General features: G+C 41.3%; 4 protein-coding genes across 5 annotated transcripts; 1 reads left to right on the top strand and 3 right to left on the bottom strand.

Moving 5' to 3' along the window:
* Positions 1-224: 224 nt before the first annotated feature.
* Positions 225-5,865, bottom strand: tbp (TATA box binding protein). Of its 2 annotated transcripts, none has more exons than XM_075462677.1 (9): positions 5,773-5,865; positions 5,007-5,088; positions 3,489-3,654; positions 3,206-3,377; positions 2,873-2,960; positions 2,553-2,644; positions 2,192-2,359; positions 1,965-2,059; positions 225-1,723 (listed from the first exon to the last, which is right to left on the bottom strand). In XM_075462677.1, the coding sequence occupies exons 2-9, from the start codon at positions 5,055-5,057 to the stop codon at positions 1,644-1,646; spliced, it is 912 nt and encodes a 303-aa protein (XP_075318792.1). In that variant the 5' UTR covers positions 5,058-5,088; positions 5,773-5,865; the 3' UTR covers positions 225-1,643. The 2 variants fall into 2 exon arrangements, with proteins under 2 accessions (XP_075318792.1, XP_075318781.1); XM_075462666.1 differs by having other exon boundaries at positions 5,007-5,266.
* Positions 5,866-5,896: 31 nt separating this feature from the next.
* psmc3 (proteasome 26S subunit, ATPase 3) lies at positions 5,897-7,486 on the top strand. Its single transcript, XM_075462688.1, has 2 exons — positions 5,897-6,878; positions 7,031-7,486. Exons 1-2 carry the CDS (start codon positions 5,934-5,936, stop codon positions 7,367-7,369), a joined length of 1,284 nt encoding a protein of 427 aa, XP_075318803.1. The 5' UTR covers positions 5,897-5,933; the 3' UTR covers positions 7,370-7,486.
* A 1,669-nt stretch (positions 7,487-9,155) lies between these two features.
* On the bottom strand, positions 9,156-12,697 carry psmb1 (proteasome 20S subunit beta 1). The gene is made up of 6 exons (XM_075462701.1): positions 12,505-12,697; positions 12,054-12,161; positions 11,658-11,739; positions 10,536-10,665; positions 9,788-9,894; positions 9,156-9,702 (listed from the first exon to the last, which is right to left on the bottom strand). The coding sequence occupies exons 1-6, from the start codon at positions 12,603-12,605 to the stop codon at positions 9,517-9,519; spliced, it is 714 nt and encodes a 237-aa protein (XP_075318816.1). The 5' UTR covers positions 12,606-12,697; the 3' UTR covers positions 9,156-9,516.
* A 1,176-nt stretch (positions 12,698-13,873) lies between these two features.
* phf10 (PHD finger protein 10) lies at positions 13,874-23,297 on the bottom strand. The gene is made up of 12 exons (XM_075462713.1): positions 23,141-23,297; positions 22,157-22,266; positions 21,857-21,987; positions 21,578-21,661; positions 21,356-21,480; positions 21,106-21,255; positions 20,896-21,005; positions 20,604-20,751; positions 20,226-20,372; positions 15,867-15,975; positions 15,114-15,302; positions 13,874-14,983 (listed from the first exon to the last, which is right to left on the bottom strand). The coding sequence occupies exons 1-12, from the start codon at positions 23,210-23,212 to the stop codon at positions 14,886-14,888; spliced, it is 1,473 nt and encodes a 490-aa protein (XP_075318828.1). The 5' UTR covers positions 23,213-23,297; the 3' UTR covers positions 13,874-14,885.
* Positions 23,298-23,543: the final 246 nt, after the last annotated feature.

Raw genomic sequence — 23,543 nt, forward strand, 5'->3', positions numbered from 1 at the left:
CAACACCAGCATGGGCACTAAAACCAAAACTTGTGTATTTGACCAGTCGGTCTGTTTTTTTTTTTTTTTTCCCCCACTCAGAGAATTCAGCCTTACTTTTGGACTAAAGGCTAAAAGTGGTTCAAATAACTTGGACTACATTTTAAACAGATGTTGGTCCAAATTATTTTCCCAATTCTAATTTTTGTCTTAACTGGCAAAGAAAAGAAAAAAAAAGACACAGCTTCAACAAGTCAATATGTACATATTTATTAATGCACAGTGCAGCATATCAGTCATTTAAAAAAGAAACATTTAGCTGTAAAAGGGCTTCTTGATTTCGCCTGCCACCATCAGTAAAGACAACAGTGGAAGAGACACAGTCGGTAAAACTGAACATCGTTAACCAAATGCATTGTGAATCACAAAATTTGACCACTAAACATTTAAATGGTTGACAAGGATGTGACCATTTAATAGTGTGTAACGCACATGTACATCAAGAAGTGCCCTCAATTCAAATCCACTAAAATGTCATTTTAGGCCAAGTGTGCCTGAGCAAAAAGCAAAGACCACCTGGATGAGCACAACCTGCGATCAAGAGAGAATTTATCAAAGGGAACTTTTAAATAGACAAAAAAATATACTTTTTAAAACAAGACACTTTCTGCCATAATATTGTAATTTAGTGCTGATTTGGTCTACAATTCCAGATTCAAGAGTCTAACAAGTTGCAGCGCAGCTTCCTCTTCAAGGCTGGAATCATTTAGAATTGGAATGAAAAAAAAAAAAAGTCTGAAAGCACTCAAATTTAACCATTAAACCATTTCTAAAATTGGAACATGTGTTCTGTCACAACAGTAAGTTTTTGTTCAACTTTGTTTCAATTTGGCTCCAACCAGCCACAGATCAAAGTATGAACGTATAAAGGACCTGAACCAAGTGAGGAACTAACCAACAATTTGATGACAACTTTGGCAGTCGGATCTGGATTCGTTTCAAATTTAAGAGCATCCACCCTCCATAACTGTTCAACATATTGGGCTTAAAATGAACTGGAAATCCACTTTAGCGTTATTTAATCAGGGCCAAATTAATCTAGATGATCTCCATATCGAGGGTGTGAAGATGAAACTAAATAAAGCAAGAGTCTCGTGTTGGGCTGACGGACTGACTTAACATGCGTTAATAAAAAAGAAAAGTGGGCGAACAATTATTAAAAATGCAAAGTACAAAACTATTTAAAAACTGCTTAAAATAAAACCAACAACAGTCCAAGTCAGACTGCTCTTCTTCTGAACAATTTTTACATTTTCTTACAGTTTTATATACAATCGGGGATGCCGTGAGGATAACTAAATGCTGAAAATGCAGAAACTTAAAAAAAAAAAAAAAAAAAAAACGAACGCAGAGGCTCCAGTTTCCACCATGTGTGTTCAGAGTACAGGACGATGATCTTTAAAATCCTGTTTTTTTTTTTTTCAAAAACATTGAAGCACAGAGGGAGAAGAAAGTAGAAACTGGTGACGCCTCTTCCTTGTAGAACGGTCCTTACAGCATCCCCCTTTAGAAAGTTAACATGAACACTTTGAAGAGAAGTTTAAAAAAAAATTAAAAAAAAAAAAAATACAGGATTGGTAAGATGAGAAACGCGGCAGCAGGTTCTACGTTGTCTTCCGGAAGCCTTTAAGGATGGGGTATATGTTTTCAAATGCTTCGTAGATCTCTGCTCTCACCTTAGCCCCTTAAAAACAAACATATCAGAAAGAACACAAAGTTACTGTTGCAGCTTATTAAGCATAACGTTTCTATTCAAATTTTTTATTTGCGAAATCAAATTAACAATCCTCTATCAAAGATGCAAGTGTTAAATAAATATCCTTTTACTAAAAACCTAACACGGAGGCATCCGTGGCCACTTGAGATCCTCAGTCAGTACAACTCAATGAATACACCAACTTCTGACCATCAATAAGAGGCCCTACCTGTGAGTACTACTTTCCCAGAAACAAAGATTAACAGGACAATTCGGGGTTTGATCATCCTGTAAATCAGTCCTGGAAACAGCTCCGGCTCATAGCTACAAAACACAAGGGATTTTATTTTAGCAAACCAAAAGATGACTCAGATTAAAGGAAAAACTTTGCAACTTCTTTGTAAATGGTTCACTCTCTACAAGCTTTGCGATTGTTCAAAAACAAACAGAAATTACCTGCTAAACTGCTGATGTGTGAGGACTAATCCCTCCAGCCGAATGGGGAACTTCACGTCACAACTGCCCACCATGTTCTGAATCTTGAAGTCCAAGAATTTGGCAGGAAAACCGAGCTTCTGCACTACACGTGCATATTTTCTAGCCGCTAACCTTGACTGCTCCTCACTACAGAGAGTCAATCAACAAAAGCCCAAAAAAGGATAAATGAAAGACAGCTACAGGAAGGAGACAAAAGCTAATAAGGAAAAAAGGAAGAGAACATTTTACATAAAAAGAAAACTGATGCCAAGAGGATGCCATTGGTGTTAAAAACAACACCGACTCCATGCTAAATGTTACATTTAAGAAACATTCTGACCTCTTGGCTCCTGTGCAGACCATCTTCCCAGAACTGAAGATGAGAGCGGTGGTCCTGGGCTCTCGTATTCTCATGATAACGGCAGCAAAACGCTAGGAAATGACACGTTTAATGACCATTAGTACATAGATTATAGAAAGAAACCAGTGCCTCCACATGTAGTAGGAGGGCCCCTTTCTTCATCTTAAACCCATCTGGTGGAATTTCTTCTTGGGTAAAAGTGAATGTTTGGGACTGATGATGATGATAAAATACACATAGAAAGGTTCAACCTTGAGCGAATATAAAAGTCAGATTGTTGAGCATCATGGAAGTCTCACCTTCGGATTGTATTCTGCGTTCCTGGCTCTCAGAGCAATGGTCTTCAGGTCCAGTTTGCAGCCCAGATTTACAGTAGATACTATGTTTCTGGTTGCAAAGAGAGGAAGAGAAGCAGAGATAAAATAACTAAAGATAAAAATTCACAAAACAAAACTCAGAGTGTAAAAAATACTGATGGTTTCAACTTAAATACCAATCTGTAACGCACAAATACGTAAATGCTTCCCCTTGTTACTTGTTAAAAGAAAGAGTATTAATTTAACAAGTACGTAATGAACCAGCTGGCATTAAGTAATACTCTGGTAATTCTATCAACTGGACATGAAACGTACTGTAGTTGTGGTACAATGCCAGAGCTCTCTGGTGTAGACGGTGTGGTGGGGGTCATGGGGGTCATCGGAGTGCTGTAGAGCGGGGTGTTCCCAGGCAGCGCTGTGGTAGTGGAGCCTGCTCCCGTTTGGGAATGGAACAGTTGAGGAGTCTGCCCCGTCGTCCCTGGAAGAACTGCGGAACAAAACGACTCAAGTTTTTTCCCCCCCTTCTCTATAAAATAAACAGCAGATAAACTTACATCTTATATTTTAATCACAATAATAATAATAATGTGTATTGTACCCGTGTTGGCTTGCTGTGCTTGCTGCGCCTGCTGTGCCTGCTGTTGTTGCCTCTGTTGTTCCTCAAGTATAGACAAGCTGTTGGTGTTCTGCACTGGCTGGGGTGTCAGGCCCGAGCCGTATGGCATCATGGGACTGAAGATCGGCATGCCTGGGGTCATGGCACCCTGCACAAAGACGCATCCAAAGAAAAATATAAAAGCACGACTTTGTGACTGTACAGAAATTGGAAAACGATCAGAGCTAATCAGTAGCACTGTGTTTTTAAAGCCACTTTAAAAACATGCACTGGACCCCTGATGTGTACTGAAGCATTTCCAACAGAGTGGCACGTGTGAATGCAAATGTCCCCAACATGCACCCCAGTTTTCTTGTGAAGCTTTCCACCCAGTTCCATTAAATTAAAAAAAAAAAAAAAAAAAAACTGGAAGATCAGTATGTGAAGAAATGTATAGAAGTCACAGCAAATCATCCAGAGCATTCACTGCCTCTGTGTGTGTGCGCGATTAAGTGTGTGTGTGTCTGTGTGTGCTGGTCAAAGCTGCTACTTTTGAATCTATAAGCAGTTCTCAATTCACTCCTGACTATTGCGGATAGATAACACAGCAATACTGACAGACACAGGAAGCCACATCTGCTTTTCTCAACATGTTATAATGAAAATGCAGCAACCTCCACAATGTAATTTCAGCCTCACGTGCACTCTAAGCAGAGGTTCGCCTGCAAGCCCTCCCTCATATTTCCAGCCACAAAGTCTTCCAATGTGCAGCACATCTAAACTTTTCTAGGTTCTACAAAGTGCTTTACGGTAGTTTCTCATTCACCTAGTCGCACGGACAAATCGAAAGCAGGCATTTAAACAGTAATGGACTTCATATGGAAAACAGTACATTTATTCAAGATTTAAGTTTACTGGTTTACAGAGTTGTCTCACCAGCAATGAAGGGCACACATGCTGTGTCATTTCTGTACTTTAGATTCACTTTTAACTCTTTCAGGGATGCCCGACTAAAAACTTTCTTCAGTCAACCAGCAGCCACAATTTAAGGCACACGGTCAACTTTTGTATCACTTTTATCATAGATATTTTTCAGGTTTTCCACACAAACGTCAGCTGTGTGCAGTGCTTTGATTCACCTCCTAATCCAAACAAACACATCGGCCTCTCCTCTGTTGCACACTGAAATCAATACATTAGAATACACAGAGGAACGTTCTTGAGATCACACCATCGCCAACTAGACTTACAGACTGACGCTTTCTTCAGACCCTTTAACACTGATTTTTCTATTGAAAAAAAGTAACTATTGTACTATTGAAAATATATATTGCACAGTAGAATTATATAAATATGGTGTGTTGATTGCCAGTATATGAACCTATTCCATGCCAAAGCTACATGTGGAAAACATTAGTCTGGAGCCCTGAAAACATACCCATATCGGGGCAAGGGGGAATGATGCCATGACAAGAGCTTCCACCTATATGGACAACATGAAGATGTAAATAACTTTATTACCTGGGGGGAAGCCAGCCCTTGAAAGGCTGGTATGCTGTTGTTCTGGTCCATCTCTTCAGCTCCTCACGATTTAACACTGCCACTGAAGAGCAAAGGGATGCAGGTTATGTGAACTACCCACAGCAGGTTCCTTCAGGCAGTACTTCCAGGGTCTCTGTGCAGAAATAAAAAAAAAAAAAAAAAAAAAAGACCACCACACGGGACCGAATTCTGCAGAAACACCTCCTTATGCTTCCTTTTTTGTGGTAGCTATGTCTCACCTGCAAATATGAACAGAAACACGGTTTATGAGCAGAACTGTTTACTCGGAAAAACGGTTTATGAATCGCAACCGACTGTCATCCTGTATCATCAAAACTCAAATGCAAATGCTAATAAACAAAAACTAATTGCGGCAGTGGCGCGAACGAACAAACTCCCTGCAAGTCACATTTAAGGAGCTTCCACGTTTCAAAACATTGATTTTAATAGTTGATTCACTTTGACGCCGTGCAATGTTTGTCCTCTTTAACAGTGGATTACGCTAACTGTGATTGATTAAGTTGTCTATACTCAATTAACTTGCCAGCGGGACGTCTTGACAGCCTTTAAAATTAAACATTTAACTGGTTAGTTGAAACTAGCCGCAAAGCTAATGTTAGCTAATACGGAACCGTAGGTTAAAGGTTTTGTAGCAGCGTGAAAAACTGCGACTTTCAATGCTTGGAAATTGCCAATGTCTTAAAAAAATGTTTGGCGCAAGGCAGTTCACGTCTAGTAAACTTACATTCACACAGTCGCAGTTCAGCGCCTCACACAAACTAAATGAATTCAGCTTCAGCTCCGTGACATCTTCTGCTCTTCGGCGCTCATGAACGTCTACGGCTACTTCCGGAAGAGGACGCTTTATGTTCCGGCGGGTCAGAGTTCAGCCCAGACACAGCAAAGATGGCGTCGCTGAGTGACAAATCAGTTTGGGACGAAGTGGAGGATGGTATCGGTGAAGAAGTGTTAAAAATGTCCACAGAGGAGATAGTTCAGCGAACTCGTCTCCTCGACAGTGAGATAAAGATTATGAAGAGCGAGGTGCTGCGGGTGACTCATGAGTTACAGGCTATGAAAGATAAAATCAAGGAAAACACGGAGAAGATAAAGGTGAACAAAACGCTCCCGTACTTGGTTTCCAATGTGATCGAGCTGTTGGATGTGGACCCCAACGACCAGGAGGAGGACGGGGCTAATGTGGATCTGGACTCCCAGAGAAAAGGAAAGTGCGCCGTCATTAAAACCTCCACTCGACAGACCTACTTCCTGCCGGTGATCGGGCTGGTGGATGCCGAGAAGCTGAAGCCCGGAGACCTGGTCGGAGTCAACAAAGACTCCTACCTGATCCTGGAGACCCTGCCGACTGAGTACGACTCCAGAGTCAAGGCCATGGAGGTGGATGAGCGCCCCACAGAGCAGTACAGCGACATTGGGGGGCTCGATAAGCAGATTCAGGAGCTGGTGGAGGCCATAGTCCTGCCTATGAACCACAAGGAGAAGTTTGAGAACCTGGGGATCCAGCCACCCAAAGGGGTTCTGATGTATGGGCCACCTGGCACTGGAAAAACCCTCTTGGCCAGGGCCTGTGCTGCTCAGACCAAGGCCACTTTCTTGAAGCTTGCGGGTCCACAGCTGGTCCAGATGTTCATTGGAGATGGTGCCAAGCTGGTGAGAGACGCCTTCGCCCTGGCCAAAGAGAAAGCCCCATCCATCATCTTCATCGATGAGCTTGACGCCATTGGAACTAAGAGGTTTGACAGTGAAAAGGCAGGAGACAGGGAGGTGCAGAGGACCATGCTGGAGCTGCTCAACCAGCTGGATGGATTTCAGCCCAACATGCAGGTCAAGGTAAAGATGCTGCCACATACAAACCTGTGTGTGCATGTAGAGTTTGTTTAACGTGCACATCTTGTGGTGGACTAATCCTGCTCTAATGTAATGTTATTAGACAGTACGATGGCCCCAGATTTGACCACAGTAACATTGTTCATATTTTCTAGGTGATTGCTGCCACCAACAGAGTGGACATCTTGGACCCTGCACTACTTCGTTCAGGCCGTCTGGACAGGAAGATCGAGTTCCCCATGCCCAACGAAGAGGCCAGAGCTCGCATCATGCAGATTCACTCCCGCAAGATGAACGTCAGTCAGGACGTCAACTACGAGGAGCTGGCCCGCTGCACCGACGACTTCAACGGAGCTCAGTGCAAAGCTGTGTGCGTGGAGGCTGGTATGATCGCGCTGCGCCGCGGGGCCACGGAGCTCAACCATGAGGATTACATGGAGGGAATCCTGGAGGTCCAAGCCAAGAAGAAAGCTAACCTTCAGTATTATGCCTAAGGACACTGATTGTGTCTGTGAGTCTTGTGTGAGAATGTCTTTATTAAAACAACCGTTGCTTAAACACTTGTTATCAACGCTGATTATCTTGGGTTAATAAAAAGAAAGAAATTGTAAGTGGTGTTTCCTTTTTTTCCAACTAAGTACAGAGACTGGGTTTAAAGATATTGAGTGATATATATATATATATATAAATAAAAACACTGACACAAACAACTATCTACACACAAATTAAAATCACCAATAACCTAACATGCATGTTTTTTGGCAGTGGGAGGAACCTGTAGTGAAAACAAGTATACACGGGGAGAACATGCAAACTGCACAGAAAGGCCCCAGCTGGGATTCGAACCAGGAACCCTCTTGCGGTGAGGAGACGGTACTAACCACCACACCACCGTTCAGCACATAAGAGATCATATAAAGATGAGTGACTGAAAATGAGAAAATAACGACTGTCCCCGAGACCCTGAAATGGACAAAGCCGTTATAGAACCTGTAATTTGGTCAGTAGACATCCTTTTAGTGAAACTGGCATTAAATGGACACAGATACATGATACAAAAGACACTCACATGTTAGCTATGTTCAGGCCTTGTGAGTGTGGTGCCTGAGAGAGATTAAATGCAGTGTTTGGATGAGGAGTGGGTTCTGATGTCATCAGATCTGGAAACATGCCTGTGACAGCGGGCACGTGCACCTCAACCCCTTATTTTAGACATCAGAAAGTAACACGTTTATTCGAGAGCAGAAATTAACAGTAGGCTTTGATTTTGATCATATTTAAAGATACTTTTTGTGGGCACTAGTGGCCTTTATTTAAAAGTTGCTTGACAGAAAGGGTGACTGAGTAAGAGCAGGAACAAGCAGGAAAGGGCCTAAGCCAGGACTCAAACCCAGGCGAGCTGCATCAAGAAGCATTAGCCTGTGAAAACGGAGCATCCATTCAACCAGTACAGCCAATTGGCCCCCCTGGTCATTTACAGCAAAGCAGATACATGAACTACTGATAGAGATGGAAATGATCCCGAATACTTCTGTTTGGCTGCATCATATTGGTGAAACCCCGTTTCTGTGTCTGGATAACATACTTTTTATGGTGCTGTTACCCCATGGCTCCTCGTTTCTTTTCTTTCCTCTTCGTGCAGGTGGTTGACCTACTGTCTCACAGGTCTTGTACACCAGTCAGAGGAGAAGCAGAAAGGCCTCAATGAGGTTATCTGTACAATCCTGAGACAGCACCACAAGAAGACAAATCCATGGAGCAGATGTGGAGAGAATAGACACTAAATGGTCCCGAGACAATATTTTGAAGTGAAGGGTGACTAGCATTTTATAATCAGACTTCAGAATATAACGCAACACTCCCCAGGGTATCGTATGTATGTATGAACTAACTCACAAAACAAAGTTACATAAGTTCAACTATATTCCCTACTTTATTACTTTCTGAAAATATTTTTTATCCTTTCTCTAACTGTATATCAATCCAGAAAAATATACGAGATTTATGTGCACTGCCGATAGAGGTCAGTATATTTACAGTATCCGTAGGCTACTTTATATACATACCCACTCAACACGTGCGGCTTCACACAGGCCCGTGAATACCAGCATACGCAACACATCCACAAAAATAAAACCAGAAATCTTAAAAATGCTGTGGATATAAAGTTAAATTGTTAACAGATTAATACTGTTGAATATGTAATTATAGCTGCACAATGTTATCTAAAAGTGTGTGTGTGTGTGTGTGTGTGTGTGCAAGCAAAGAACATCAGTAGGCTTCTTGAATTCTTAACATTTATTAAGAATGTAAAAAGAATAACAGAGCATGTATTCCTCCAAAACAAAATGAAAAATCCTAACAGAGGCAGAGTCTAAGTGGGGGCTTTTTAGACCAGGAGTGCTGATCTAGAATCGAGGCTGTTGGACCGTATAAACAACACTAGGATGTGGTGACAGCAGAAATAAGAATGGATTAAATGGAAAAAAATCCTATTCCCTGTTAACGCCCAACTTAAGAGGCAACTTAAACCAACCTCTGGATCAACACTCCTGATGTAAAGGGATCAAATCAGCAGTGAATGTGGAACAGACAGAGCAAAGAGGAAACCAGTGGCAGACAGAAACATCATCTTTACTCCTCAGTCTTTCCTCAGCGGTATAGTCTGCTCGTTCACGCCCTCCTTTGTGATGACGCAGATCCGAAGGGCATCTCCTGTGTAGACGTCTCTCTCTGCGGCCGAGATGAAGACATCTTTGACCAGCTGGACTGCCTTTTCTTGAGTCAGAGGAGTGTGCTGCACACCCTCCATGTTCTTGAAACCAATCTGGGGGAAAAAAAACATGTTGGAAAGAGTCAGACTGTGTCCCATGTGTGGAAGGACTGGCACGTATGCATGCGTTTTAACCTACCTGGTTGTCCAGCAACGGCTGCAGCATGGCACTGGCTGATCCTCCAGCCTTGTAGGTGTCTCTCTGGTAGGATCCCACTGGGTCAAAGCTGTACACTGCCCCTTTTCCTGCATTGCAAATATTCAAAATTTCATATAAAGACAATTATAACAAAAACGTTTTCATGGTTTAAAAGGATCATACATCTTTACAGCAGGATATATTGAATCACGGCATAATGTAGGGCTACACCAGGCAATCAAAAATAAACTAAGGGTCCAAATGTGACACCACCTGTACTAATGAACTGAAGATGAGAGAGGCAACCAAAATCAATGGAACTATTGTGAAAGTAGTAAGAGGGTGGAGGTAATGGTCGGAAATCCAACGGGAGCTGGATTAAGACAACAAAAAGCTTTCCAACACAAGTAGCAAAATTCCCTGTTCCCTTGTTTCCACAGCAGACATTTTATCATGTCAGAGCAGGAAAGGCACTACAGAAAAACAAAAAAGGTCAGTTTGTACAAATGTCTATTTTTAAACTGACACAATCCTGTGCAGATGTGAATTATTGGTTTGTCCCCTCTTTACTTACTTTTGCAGCTTCTTTGGATTTAAAATCCTCCTTCTTTTATAATTGAAATACTCTAAAAAGTCTTATTTCCACGCGATTAAACAGAGATGAAAAGATAGTTATCAATGTTAGACGGTTTTTCATCCAAAAGACCACACTTTATGTTACATACTGGAACTTAATATCAGTACCCACCCTCCTCATCAAGTCCCCCGATGATGTTGTAGACGTAGTATGGGAAGAACCTCCTGCCGTACAGGATGGTGGACAGCATGGCTGCGATTGCTCCACTGGTCATCATCTTGTTGTTTGAGTGCTTGTACATCTGTGAGAGGAGAGGGAACATTACTTCAGATGTTCTTTTGCAGGAAATGCTCTGAAAAACCAGCTGTAATTCTTGTATTTGCTACAGTTGACATCCATTTTAAGACATACAATGTCTTCCAAGACAAACTAAAATAACTTATGATTCAACATCTTATCTGAAGCTAAATCAAAACTGAAACGGTTCTCACATTTCAGGTAAAACATTGTTTACTTCAACTTAAAGGTCAAAGACATACAGTAGAACATGTCGCAGACTTCAACCAACTGACAGCTGTCAACCAAAGAAACAAATATTTTTAGAAAAAGTAAAAACATTAACAAAGCGTCCTCATTAAAAGTGACTGTGTGTTTGTCCCTTCTGGTTACTGTAGAAATATGGTGGAACAATATAGCAGAGCGCAAGGAGGAAGAAAAACATTTGGTCTTTGAATGAATACATTGGCTGTAAAGGTAATAATAAACACTAATTCTAATTCCACACTAATGAAACTGCAGCAGTAGTTAATATATTATTTGTTTGTCAAAATTGTTGCACACTGCGACTTTAAGGCTCTTGGATAAACTTGTTTTATAAGTGAGTTTTACGCATGATTTGTGATCGCACAGCAAAATTAGTGAAGAGAAGGGGGACATCTTTCATATTAGATTCATGTCCTATGCTGCGGCCTTCACCTTAAGACAAAAAAAAACAAACAATCTCAATCATTCCTAAGAAAGTAACTCACTCCTGCAAGATCAGTCCAATACATCCCTGTATTTTCCTACAGTGCTCCTTTTTCCTGAGGTTTGCAATTTATGATACAGAAAGCTACAAAGACAGTTTTTACAAAACCCCCATTATGGAGCCAAGGTGTGTTTTGTTAATGTAATGTAGAGTATGGTGATACAAGATACTACAAGAGGAGGCTGTGCAACGAAGACATCAAATAAAAGAACACATATCCATAATCCAATGATGTTCTGCAGTGTCATATTTCTGTTTTACCTCACCTTTAGTCTGGCATCAATGATTTTTGTCAGAGTCAGGCAGTCACCATGGAAACCACTGCAGCCAATGACAGTAGTGTCTGTGCTGTAATGTAAGTGAGAAACACAAAGATCAGGGCAATACTTTAGTTAGTCACCCCAGATCTTTCAACCCCAAATTTCGGCTGCTTTGCTAGAGTTCAGTGAATCTATTACTGAACACTTAGTAGGAGCTAAATACCGTCTCCATCCTTCACTTGTATCGGAGAAATGCCACAGAGGTTAAACGTTAACAGGTTTTACACAGTGCTATGATAGCAGCATGTACGGAGACCTGTTAAACTCAGAGGGTTATGCAGTGCCATGACTGCTAGCCTACAGCCTCCCATCACTCTCAAAGAGAAATGACAGCGCACTCACAGCTTGTAGCACTTCGGTGAGTCCCGGCTATGGATTGAGTAGCCCTCACTCAGCCTGGTATCTGAGGCTACGATAGCAAAATCTTCTCCGGCAACAGCTAGTACAGTTCTGGGGAAAAAAGAAGAAATTGCAAACTAGTTTATTCATCTCACAAACATCACACCAACTGCAAACGGAAGCAAAGGAAACGATTCGAAACTGAAACTGTTGTTTAACATTCACTTTCCCAACAATTATTTGGTAAATCAGATAAACGGCAGACTAAGATTAAATGTATATTAGTTCTGTCTTCCAAAGGACGTAAAACATCAAACACCACCACTTTCATTGACTTAAGATTTGTTTTGTTAGCAATTCGCTTGCTAAGAGCGTTAGCTAGTTAGCACAATCCAGCGAAATAGAGCGTTAACGTTAGCAAGCTACCAGGCTAACAGTTAAAATCCCCACTGACCCTCCATTGAAAGCGTATGGCGAAAACTGGTGCTGTACTGGGCCAGTGTAATGGTAATCTTTCATCTTCCCGGGATCTCCAAAAGTTTGAGATGAAAGCATATTTGAAAAGTAAAGCTGACAGAACTGAAGCTTCTCTCAGATAAACTCGCTGTATCACTGCAATATGGCAACCTCTTCTTCTAGTCATGAAATGCGCATGTCCGGAGAGTTTCAAGTGTGACAGCGCCACCAGAGGCCGTTTGATGTGGAACACCCCAAAATGGAGCTGAGTTTACCGAAAAGTTATGATCCAGATAAGTGGTTACCCCCCCTCTTACTGTTCGCAACATATTCAAAATGGCCACATACTATGTTCTGCACTACTTAAAAACACAAATGGGAGCCATAGCAGATACCAGGACCTCTTGGATAATTGACGAGATTTGTAGGTAGTTGTTAAACTTACTCAAACCAGAAACAGTCAGCCTAGCAAACATTTTTAATAATGTTATCTGCATAACTGCTTGAATAAAAAAAATCAGTAAAAGTAAAAGCATGACGAAAATAATGCAAAATGTAGTCTTTTTATTAATGTTTAGAATCTACCTTCTAGATAAAATAAAGATATTGATGCCCTTTTGTATCAAACTTGTTTAAGTGTTTCCTTAGCCCCGTTTCCACTATGCAGTCCGGTACGGGTCGGTTCAGAACGGTTCGCTTATTTCAGTGTATCCACACACCATAAAAGCGTACCGGTCCCATGGTACCTGATACCATTTTTGTAACCCTTAAGCTTGGGGTACCTAGCACACAGGACCGGTTCCCTTGGGGAGGAGCCTGGAGTGCTGAGGGGGTGCAGGCTCTGCTCTACGTTGTTGGTGAGGAGGATGTGCAGCGGGAGCTCAATGGCGCTGTGCCAAACGAAAAAGTTTTCCAGCTGATAGCCGCAAAAATGGCAGAGTGGTTTCAACCGGGACCGCGATCCAGTGTTGCATCAAGCTGAAGAAGCTTCGGAGCGATCGACGGAGTGACGCTTCGGCACGCACTCCGCCCACCCCTGAGGGTCCCCTTTGTACAGTGGGAACGCGAGCTGACCCCAAAGCGACCCGACCCGAAGTGATCCGAACCGTACTGACAGTGGAAATGAGGCTTTTGAGTTGCCATACACATTTAATTTCTTCAAGCATCATTGATCTAATTCTCATATTGTAGGTTTTAGTCACATTTAAACACAAATTAAAAATATATCGTTAGTGGGCAGAGCAAACAGTGGCAAAGCACTTTATAACAATCTTTATAGAACTGCTAATCAATTTGAAAACGTATCCAAATAAAAAATGTTAATTCATCATAATACACCAGAGAAAAAAGGAAAAAAAAGAGCCTTTTAAAGTGGCTTTTATTTATTAAAACACATAATTCAGTGACCTTGACATTAGTATGAAAAAAACATTCCCAATTCCCAACAACTCAATTATTGTAGGACAATACAGAACAAATTATTCTTTAAATAAAGTATAAAACAAAATAACAAGTAGAATAACAAAAAAAAACAAGCAGACGGCAAAAGTCATCACAATGATAAATGCTGCTTTTTGTGTAATTACATCTTAGTGTAATTACCAGTGGTTATATTTTTGTACAACAATAACCGTGAGGGGCCTACACACAAAATCTCAAAACTGTAGCAGTCATGAAGTTTACCAGACAGTCGTGTGAAGTCAGACCATTACACAGGAAGGAAGCACCATTTGTTTTTAAGAACAGGTTGCCTTTTACTGGTCTGCCCTGTTAAATAAGACTTTATCCCACCAATAAATGTAAGAAGATTCAGAAAATAAGAGAGATATAAAAAAGATAAGATGCAATATATAAAAAACAAACTGCAAGATTTCATCAGATGTGACTGTTTCAGCAGTACAGGATCAGGATCAAAAGCACCATTTGTTCATCTAAAACAAATACCCAAACGCACAGTTTATCACTGCAGGAACAACGTGAGATAGAAAATCTATGAGTTTACAGAAACAGGAGTGTTGATACCGCTGTTCAGTCAGTCAGTCACAATCTTACAAAGTTCTTCCAGTTAAAAGTTAATGCCCAGCATAGATGCAAGTCTGATATTTAATCTCAAACATATGGTAAATGTTTGGCAGAGAGATGGAGATGGTTGTTTGGAGCTAACAAAGCATTAATCAGTGTGGCATCGATCAATGAGTAACAGCAGCTAAAGAGCTTGTGTTCGAATTGTTGGTATTTAGTCTTTTTTATTTACTTTTTCTAAAAATATTTGTTTGTTTCTTTGGATCAAAGATTATTGTTCTTACATTTTTGGGTGAATTAATGGCAGCACATTTGATTACACATTGGACACGGTATAATTTTGGTTAATCGTGGTGATCATTTTTGAGCCGACTTGGACTTCTTGGTCGTTTTGACCCCTCCTTTCTTCTTGGGTGTGGTGAAGTCTTTGTCGCAAACCTCACAAACCCAAAGACCTGGGAAGGGAGACTTAATTAGTAATCACAAAAAGTGAAAAATAGACAAACTAAGGGGATGGGTGGAAGAGAAATTGTGTTTACAAGTGGATGCACCAACCAGGCACCGTTGTTTCTTGTATCCACTCACCTGTAGGTATGGAGTCCATGCCCACGCAGAACGTGTGGTATCCTCTGTCACACATGTCACAGAACATCATCTCGTCCTCGTGGTGGGGCTGCTGGCACACAGTGCAGGTTTTGCACTCCATGCACTGCCAGCGGTATGTGTGGATCACACACACCAGCTCCGCACTCATGTCCAAGCAGGACGGGTGGCCTGAAGTTTACGGACACGGAAACACGTGCGTGGAGCAAAAGAGCCGGACGCACACAGCCAAATAAATACACAAAACATGTACATACACATGCAGCACAAGCACACGGCAAGACACAAAAACAGACTTTATGTGACAGGCCTGTGAACATACATATACATGTGCTGACTTGTTATTTGAGACATATTCTATTTTCTCACTGTCTTTTAAAACAATAAGCAGCATTCATTCCAGTCTGTAAGGTTTTGCAGGTCTACCTCTAAAAAGAAAAAAAATCATTTAAAAAGCCAGCGGATAGGTAACTTTGCCGACATCTGTCCAAACAGAGATGATTTTAATCGTACAGTCAGAGTCAAACGGATTGCAAACTATACCTAAAAAATTTTATGTAGAAAGTTGCTTAAATGCAGCAACACTATTGCAACTTTAAAATGATCTTAGCACACGGTGACATTTACTTCAGTGGCACAAATCATCATCTTCATTGTCTCAATTGTGCTGATGTACAACAAGTACTGAAGAAAACAGCAGGAAATGCTCCTGTAGGATATAGCATGCGAACTTACCGCTGTTATCACATTGGGAGCAGTGAATGAGAGCCTCTGGTTTGCCTTTCTTGTTGGCCCCTTTACCCTTCTGGCAAATGCCACATATAGCATTGGGAATGACCTTAGGCTGCAAGGGCAGAATAATGCTATAAAAACCAATCACACACGTGTATCCTGTAGTCATTGAAATACAGCAGAATACAGTAACACCAGGGAGGAACAGTAAAAAACCCAGCCTTGACTAATTTTCTTGTTTTTCTTTGACTTTGAGGGGTACAGCACATGAAACAGATTGCTGGATATTACAATAGAAACACAAATTTCATCACCTGCTGTCAAAGCTGATTTTAAAACTGGAGTTGACAGTGTGTGGTGACAGAAAAATGAGGATGTTATTTTCATTTTTTTGTTAAAAAAAAAGAAAGAAAAGTGGCGAAAACACCACGGCCCCTAAAATTATTTCTGATTTCGCAACAGCGTGCAAAGTAACTAGAGATTAAAACATATCTCAGGGTCCACAACAAAGATGTGTTGTTGACTTTCACAGAAAGACAACAGCATCTGTTTTCCACTCGTCTGAAATGGTGGCCTGAGCAAATTTAAAATCAGGGATCTTCGAGTGCTTTGTAGCTAAATAAATAACAATTTACTTAAAGCACAAGAACGATCAAATCTACTTAGCAAACAACCATGAAATGTCAGAGGAATACTGACACAATCAAAGCTTTCGTATCATTCTGTGAGCTTATAAACTCTCACCCCTCTTTTACTATGAATGTTGAAATCTGAAGTTTTATTGAAATGTGCTGGTTTCATTTGACTTGTTGAGTTTAAAAGATATCAGAGAAGAAACAGTAAGAGCAGAAAGATAAGGAGGCGAAGGGACATTTTAATCTGGACATCACACATGCAAAGTGGAGACTTCCTGCTGTACAGAAAGCCATTTAGTTAAATACAGCATATACCAATAAGCTACAACATCAAAACCTTTAACACGTAAGGTGAGCAACACCCCCTCCCCAGTAACAGCAGACCTTTCATAAACTGCTAACAAAGGGCTGAAAGAACACAGCAGAGAGTCTGATGTTTTCACCTGGCCTCCAAAATACCCAGATGTCAGGTGGCATCTGTGTGAAGCAAGCCCGTGTTTTTGGTGGGAAGGGGAGGACCTATTCATCATTAGGTGAGTGGTTATAATGTTATGGCTGATTAACATATGTGGATGTGCTACAGCTTTAAACAGGATATCAAAAGCCTCACTCAACTAAAAGCAGCTATATGACACCAATTTCAATACAGATTTTTTTTTCTATAGAAGATGATTAAATTACTTAAGGCCGCATCCCATAAACAAAATGAGTTTCATGTAACATGTTACTCACGAGGCAAAGCGTGTTTTATTCTATTCTAGTATGACTTCAAAACGAATCAAGATGTGGTGTGACATCCATCGATAAAACGTCCCTTCACAGGAGATAGGAAGATCAGACTAAATAGACAAAAGCCACCAAGACTACGGTTTGATAAAGATGAAAAGCCAATACTAGGGAAGAAATTGAAGAGCACGACAGCAGCAGGAGGAGGAGGAAAGAAGAAAGAACTGAACCATCCCCTGCGTTGTTTGTGAACACTTTCCTGATAAATCTCCAACAATTATCAGCTGAAATACAGCTGTGTTTTTATTTTTATTTTGCCTGCCTGGATTAGTTTAACCACTGACAAAAATGGACTTTTCACCAGCATGAAAATTACATTTGGGGGAACATGAAATCCCTGCAGTTCATAACCAGCTGTGCTCAGTCTAGGGGCTGATGAGCCCGGTAGGTGTGGATGGTGCGTGCACAGTTTAAACATCTCTCCAGAAGAAACATTCTCAGGGTGAATATGAAAATGGGAAATTCATGAGACTGAATCCACCTAGTTTTGATATGATTTATTCTAAATAATTTGGACAAGAAATAATGAATTTCATGCACATATTAGAAATAACTGTAGCTTTCTCAAAAAAACACTCACTTTCAGCCACGTCTGCTTTTACATTAACTGATCACTTGTGAATGGCATCATATTGCTCTAAAATGTGGGTCCAGAAGCAAACACAGTGGGAGTAAAGTATGAACTTTACACTGGCTGACTATACACACTCATCCTCTGCTGAATGAAAACATGTAGCTTGTACCTTTACTGATGTCTGAGCTCTTTTAAATGTAATGTATCTTACAACAAAACTTTCCGCCAGCTGCAGTTGATAAACACAATGACATCGGCTTTCATATAATTTAGTTTCTGCATTTATAAGGTCATCATGTTTATGGTGCAAGTTAGTTGCTTTTAACTTGTAGGACATATCCCATCTGAGCATCTTAGCTGTAGAGCCAGATATCCATCAATCAAATTAATTATTTGGTAAATTAACTTTTATTTGAGATTGACATCCTGCACTACAATAAACTTTGGAGACGAAACACGAGGTGACAGTTTTCACTGCATCACCTGTAAATGGTAGTTTCAATGGTAGTTAGACTAGAACAAAACAACGTTTTTTTGGCTAATAGCCGAACACATGCCTATCGAGTTGGGACCGATGCGCCTTTGTTGTGTCAAAGTAAAGATGCTGGGTCAGAGGGGCCAAAGCTGATACGCCTCTGAGCCAGCAAGGAAGGTAGCACCAAAGGCTAAACAGGTTATGTGTGTGAGGGACGCATACGTCAAAGCAAGGCTGTGCTTTCCCTACGTGACATGGGAGAGGAACTGATAAGCCTCAACCAATATGTGAAAACGGGCTACTGACAGATTATTCTACAGCCACACGTGGTGATGTTTGAGAAAACACCAAAATAACTACAAATCAGTCATTCTTTCGTCTGCTGGGGAAAGAAAAAGTAACTCTCTACCACTAAACTGGAGACTGGTCCATCTTAACTCTACACTGTCACAGACAGTTTACTTTGGCAAATTTACCAGATTTACAAAGTAACACATTATACTTTTATAGATTTCCATGCACTATTTCTGTCAAATATGGAAATGTCAGAGCGTTATTGCATTAACATCCCTTTATATGCATCACAAATTGGGACAGTTATTGTAGGGATGTTACTGTAGTGAATTCCGGCTGCCGACCTGCCGACGCCATATTGAGGCCCGAAAAGCACATTGAAAATAATCTGCTGAAAATGTTCAACTTTGAGTTGAGAGAAATTAAGCTTTAACACACGGAAACTCCTGACAGGCGACCAGACACTCTGAAAAAGGACCGTGACCACACTACAAAGCTGAGCTGAACTCAACGGGACATATTCAGGTCCATTATACCCTCATAAATGCTACTGCCATCCACTTTGTTGTTGTCAAGTCAACAAAAAGTGCAAATTCAAGTGCACAATGGCCTATGGGGAACAAATTTCAGGGTATCGGCGCCTAAAGCGTTTCGATGAGGTTGAAAACCTTCACTCAAAATGAGTACCAAAGATAGTCCGTGCCTGGGTGTCAGTGAAAGGTAAGCTGATGTGTGGCTCAGACAGTCAACACACAAACTACTTGTAGCTCAGCTCAGCGACAGTGTGAACAAGGTCAGCATATCCTTGTCTCTCCAGGGGGACACATTGGGACAAGTGATGCCCATGCCAAAAAGCTGTCTGATACTCATTAACATATCAACAGTACAACACATGGTTTATAAAGACAGCATGTTATTTTACCAGTGCACACTTAAAATATTACGATTAAGTGCCCTTTACACTTCAGATATAAATGTTAAAATTCTTTTAACATCAACGACTTTTTGTTAATAGCAACCACAAAGTGTATGTGGTTCATGTTATCTATATCAGAATAACAAAAAAAAAAAAGGAGCTTGCTTTTCAAGACTGAAAAGGGAAAACTAGCAGCCAAAACATCCATTTACTTGTCTTGGAAATATCTTTTTTGACAAGCGAGGACAGACGAGAGGTACATCAAAGACAATTAAAAGGAAAAACTTTCAAAGTTCAAACTTGTCTTTGCTGAAAAACCAAAAAATTGAAAGTGCAGTGAAAAAGAAACGTTGAACTGTTCCTTTAAATGTTCTTATTGCTCACAGTCTTGTACAAAGAGGGTGGGGGTGGGGGGGTGGGGAGAGCCACGTGCCAATCGTGAAACCAAAAACTGAAGACAGGACCCCCAGTGTGTGTCTGTGTCTGTGTGTCTGTGTGAACCAGGATGTCCCAGCTTGAAAAAGCTGACCAGCTGTGGAAGCCGGAGAACAAAGTGAAGAGAGCTAGGGAGGGGTGGCGGGATGGATGGAGTAAGGGAGTGGTAGTAGTAAAAAGAGGAGGAGGGGGTAGAAAAGTGCTGCTGCTGTTGTTGGAGAAGAGTTCAGGTGGTTTTGTCCTCTACCTTGTACCCTGGGGTTGCTTTGTGGGAGGCAGAATGGCGCTGGTCTTTGCCCGAAGTCGATGTCCTGTCTTTGGCTTTGGACTTGTGGCTCTGTCCACCTCCACCCTCCTGGCTCTCCACCTCTGATGTGTTGCCTGATGAGCTGTCCTGTGGAGTAAAAGAGACAGACGGAAAATTGACAAACTGTAAAACAGTGGAGTACGAGAACATCTCTCCATGATATAACCGCCAAATTTAGTGAAAGTTTGCAATTTTGACATGTTTGGCACCGCATTGTAGACTTTCATCAAAAACAAGTATTGCTTATTTAGGATTAATGTATGATCAGGCACAGATCATGGATTTCAGTGTGACTGTGTACTGTGACTGCTGCCTTACAGATGAGTTCTTGTTTTTCCTGTCATCTTTGCCATCCTCAGCATCATCTGAGTCGGGCTCCGAGTCCAGAGCAGGGAGCTCTGGATCCAGCGGAGGCTCAAACAGAGCAGTGTTCAACGGCAAATAGCGCAGCTCATTGGGAGAGTACCTGTTGTGAACAGAACAATGATGTTCCAGGGCAAATCCCTGCACAACGGCTGGTAACGCAAGTTTTGAATGAATCATTCTAAAAAACAAAACAAAAACAAAGCTAACTGTAAAGCAAAGGTATTTCTTTTAGCATGAAATGTACCTTTTGTAGTAATCCTGGAACTGTCCTGGTATGAGAGCCACAGGGTAGGGCCCTGTCCTGGTCAAGTCTGGAGCCAGCACCTTGAACCGGCCTTGGGGCACTTGGATAATCTGGGGCAATGAATGAAACATCAAAACTCAGCTTAACAAACATAGCTAGCGCTGTACTGATGTCCCATTACAGAACTTTGTAATTTCAGGTCGGCTTTACATGCGTCTGAAGGTCAAAATAAGCTCTCCTCTCTTCCATGCGCTCCCTGTTGAAGTTACTGTTGAACTCTGCAGCTTTTTTTGCCGCCTTCTTTATGTACTCGGGAACCTTGCTGGCCTCCACCTTCTGAGGGTTCTGCTGCTGCATTTGCTATGAAAGGACCAAAAATGAAAATAAGACGATATCTGTCTCAGCGGAAGCTTTTCGTGAGACGCTCAACTACGCTAATACTTGTTGTCTGTGTACTCACAGAGTACTCCTTTGCTATTCTCTGCCGCTCCCTTTCTTGCAGTATGACTGAATACTCTGAGTGCTTGGTGGGATACTCCTTTATCATCAGATCTATCACCTCATCGCTCCGCAGGGCCGTCAGACCTGGAGGTAAACCAAGGAAAATGTTAAAAGTATGTGTGAGTTTTCAACGAGGCAACCGCAAATGCTAAATGGGTGAGTTTGGGGGATTTGCTTGTACCGAGAGTGCACTGCGTCTCAGTGATGACATTCTGCTCACGGAGGTAGAGCTTTTCTTTGTGGGACAAGTCTCTTCTTTCCATATCTGCACATGGGAAAAAATAAAATCTAAATCAGCACCAATACACGACAGCTCACAGTCATCATCCAGAGCAGAACATGAGATAAACAAAGACGTAAGTTAGGGGCAAAGGCAAGACTATAATAATCTACAATATTTCCACGACAGTAAATTCCCAAACATTTAGCATCATCTATAACACTTTATTTAATGTCTTACCAGGATACTTCCTCTTGAATGATGTAACTCCCAGATACTCGCTAACCTGCTCCTGCAACATGTAATACTCTCCTGTGTCATCAGGCGGCCACTTGTACTCTGTCAGGTTTTCTGCAGGAAAATATGTCGGCCTGGGTGGGGGGGGTGACGACGAAGAAGCAAAATAAGAACAGTTTGGGACTACAGCAAAAGGAAATCCAAAGTATATGATAACAGTAAAAACGGTGTATCCTGACGTTAGCTTTAAAAAGTTTGGTCGTGGCAATTTATTGCAGCATGCCAACTATCTGGCCGACCTACCCCAGGTCTTGACTGAAGGTGTCACAACTGCGAGAGCTGTCCCCTGAACCCATTCTCCTTCTTTTGGGAGGTTGGCTTCCATCATTGGACACCTCGTCTATTACATCCTCCTACAGACAAAAAGAATATAAACAACTTTATTTTTCTTTTAGAGCCATCCAAATACTGCTCACGAGGTCCACATGAAAAGTTCAAAGGGTATTCACATTCACAAGTATTCACAACACATGTATGCTGCTGTCCTACGTTATGATTATGGTTGACAGATGGAAGAATTTAACCACAAAAGAGGATTTCTTTTATCAGTTAAACCTCTGTTGAAGGGGAAGGAAAGCTGGAGTAAAGAGATTATGTGGCAGTGTAGCAAAGGACACAAAATCTCAGCAGTCACGCCTGGAAGGGCTGACTTCAGCATCACTTCTCACACATAATAAAAATCACACGCTGTTTGGATTAATGACAGAAATAGAATAATTCAGACTGAACAGTTTTACTGACAAGGCAGAAGACTTTATATTACCAGGCATTTATTCTACACTTTTATGCTTTATACGTATCCTTTCCTGATAGTGAATCACTATGTAACTTGCAAAAGGCTTCTTGGACATTATGTTAAATTATCATACTAATCTGTACACAGCCTACAAAATTGAAATGCGTTTGTTTTAAACAAGGGGTATGATTTTTAGTAATGTTGTGACCGAAAAGAGAGAAATAAGCAAATCACGTATTTCACTATTTAACGTCTGTTTCTTAATAAGTCCTTTCAAACTGCGTGCAATTAACAGGGGAAAGCAAGACGAACGAGCTCACTAAGCCTTCATCGTAATTTGATAACAAAGAGGTGATGCTCGTGTGGCCAACAGCTGACATCAATGGAAGGAGGCGACCGTTAGCTCATCAGCTAACTGTTAGCGTAGCCATAAGGCACCGAGAATTTCAGCTAGAGAAACACTGACGACTTTAAGGGAATGATGATGTCACCTTTATGGGTTGTGCTCCGGGAGTGGCGGGGTTGCTATCGCAAGTCGGTCTAACAGGAAGCACAGCAGCCATAGTTCGATTAATAATGTTTTCAGCTAAGCTACTTCACTAGCCTTGCGTAGGTTTCTTCTTCTCTGGAAATGTTTTCTGGGACTTGGCAAACGTTTCTGTGACATGACTGACTCCTTCTGGCCTGGAGCGGTGAATATGAATGTGTGTGTATCCTAATACATACGGACTGTCTGGGATATTCAGATATACAAAATAAACAATAGTTCTCGTGATTGTAATATTATTTTACTGTAATGTAGAATACAAACACTCGAAGAATGCGAGTAACACTCGAATGACAAACAGTTAAACAGCACCACCGTGTGGCAGTTTTAAAACACTACACCAATCG

The sequence above is a fragment of the Odontesthes bonariensis genome, chromosome 1 (assembly GCF_027942865.1).
Source record: "Odontesthes bonariensis isolate fOdoBon6 chromosome 1, fOdoBon6.hap1, whole genome shotgun sequence".
NCBI classification, from domain to species: Eukaryota; Metazoa; Chordata; class Actinopteri; order Atheriniformes; family Atherinopsidae; genus Odontesthes; species Odontesthes bonariensis.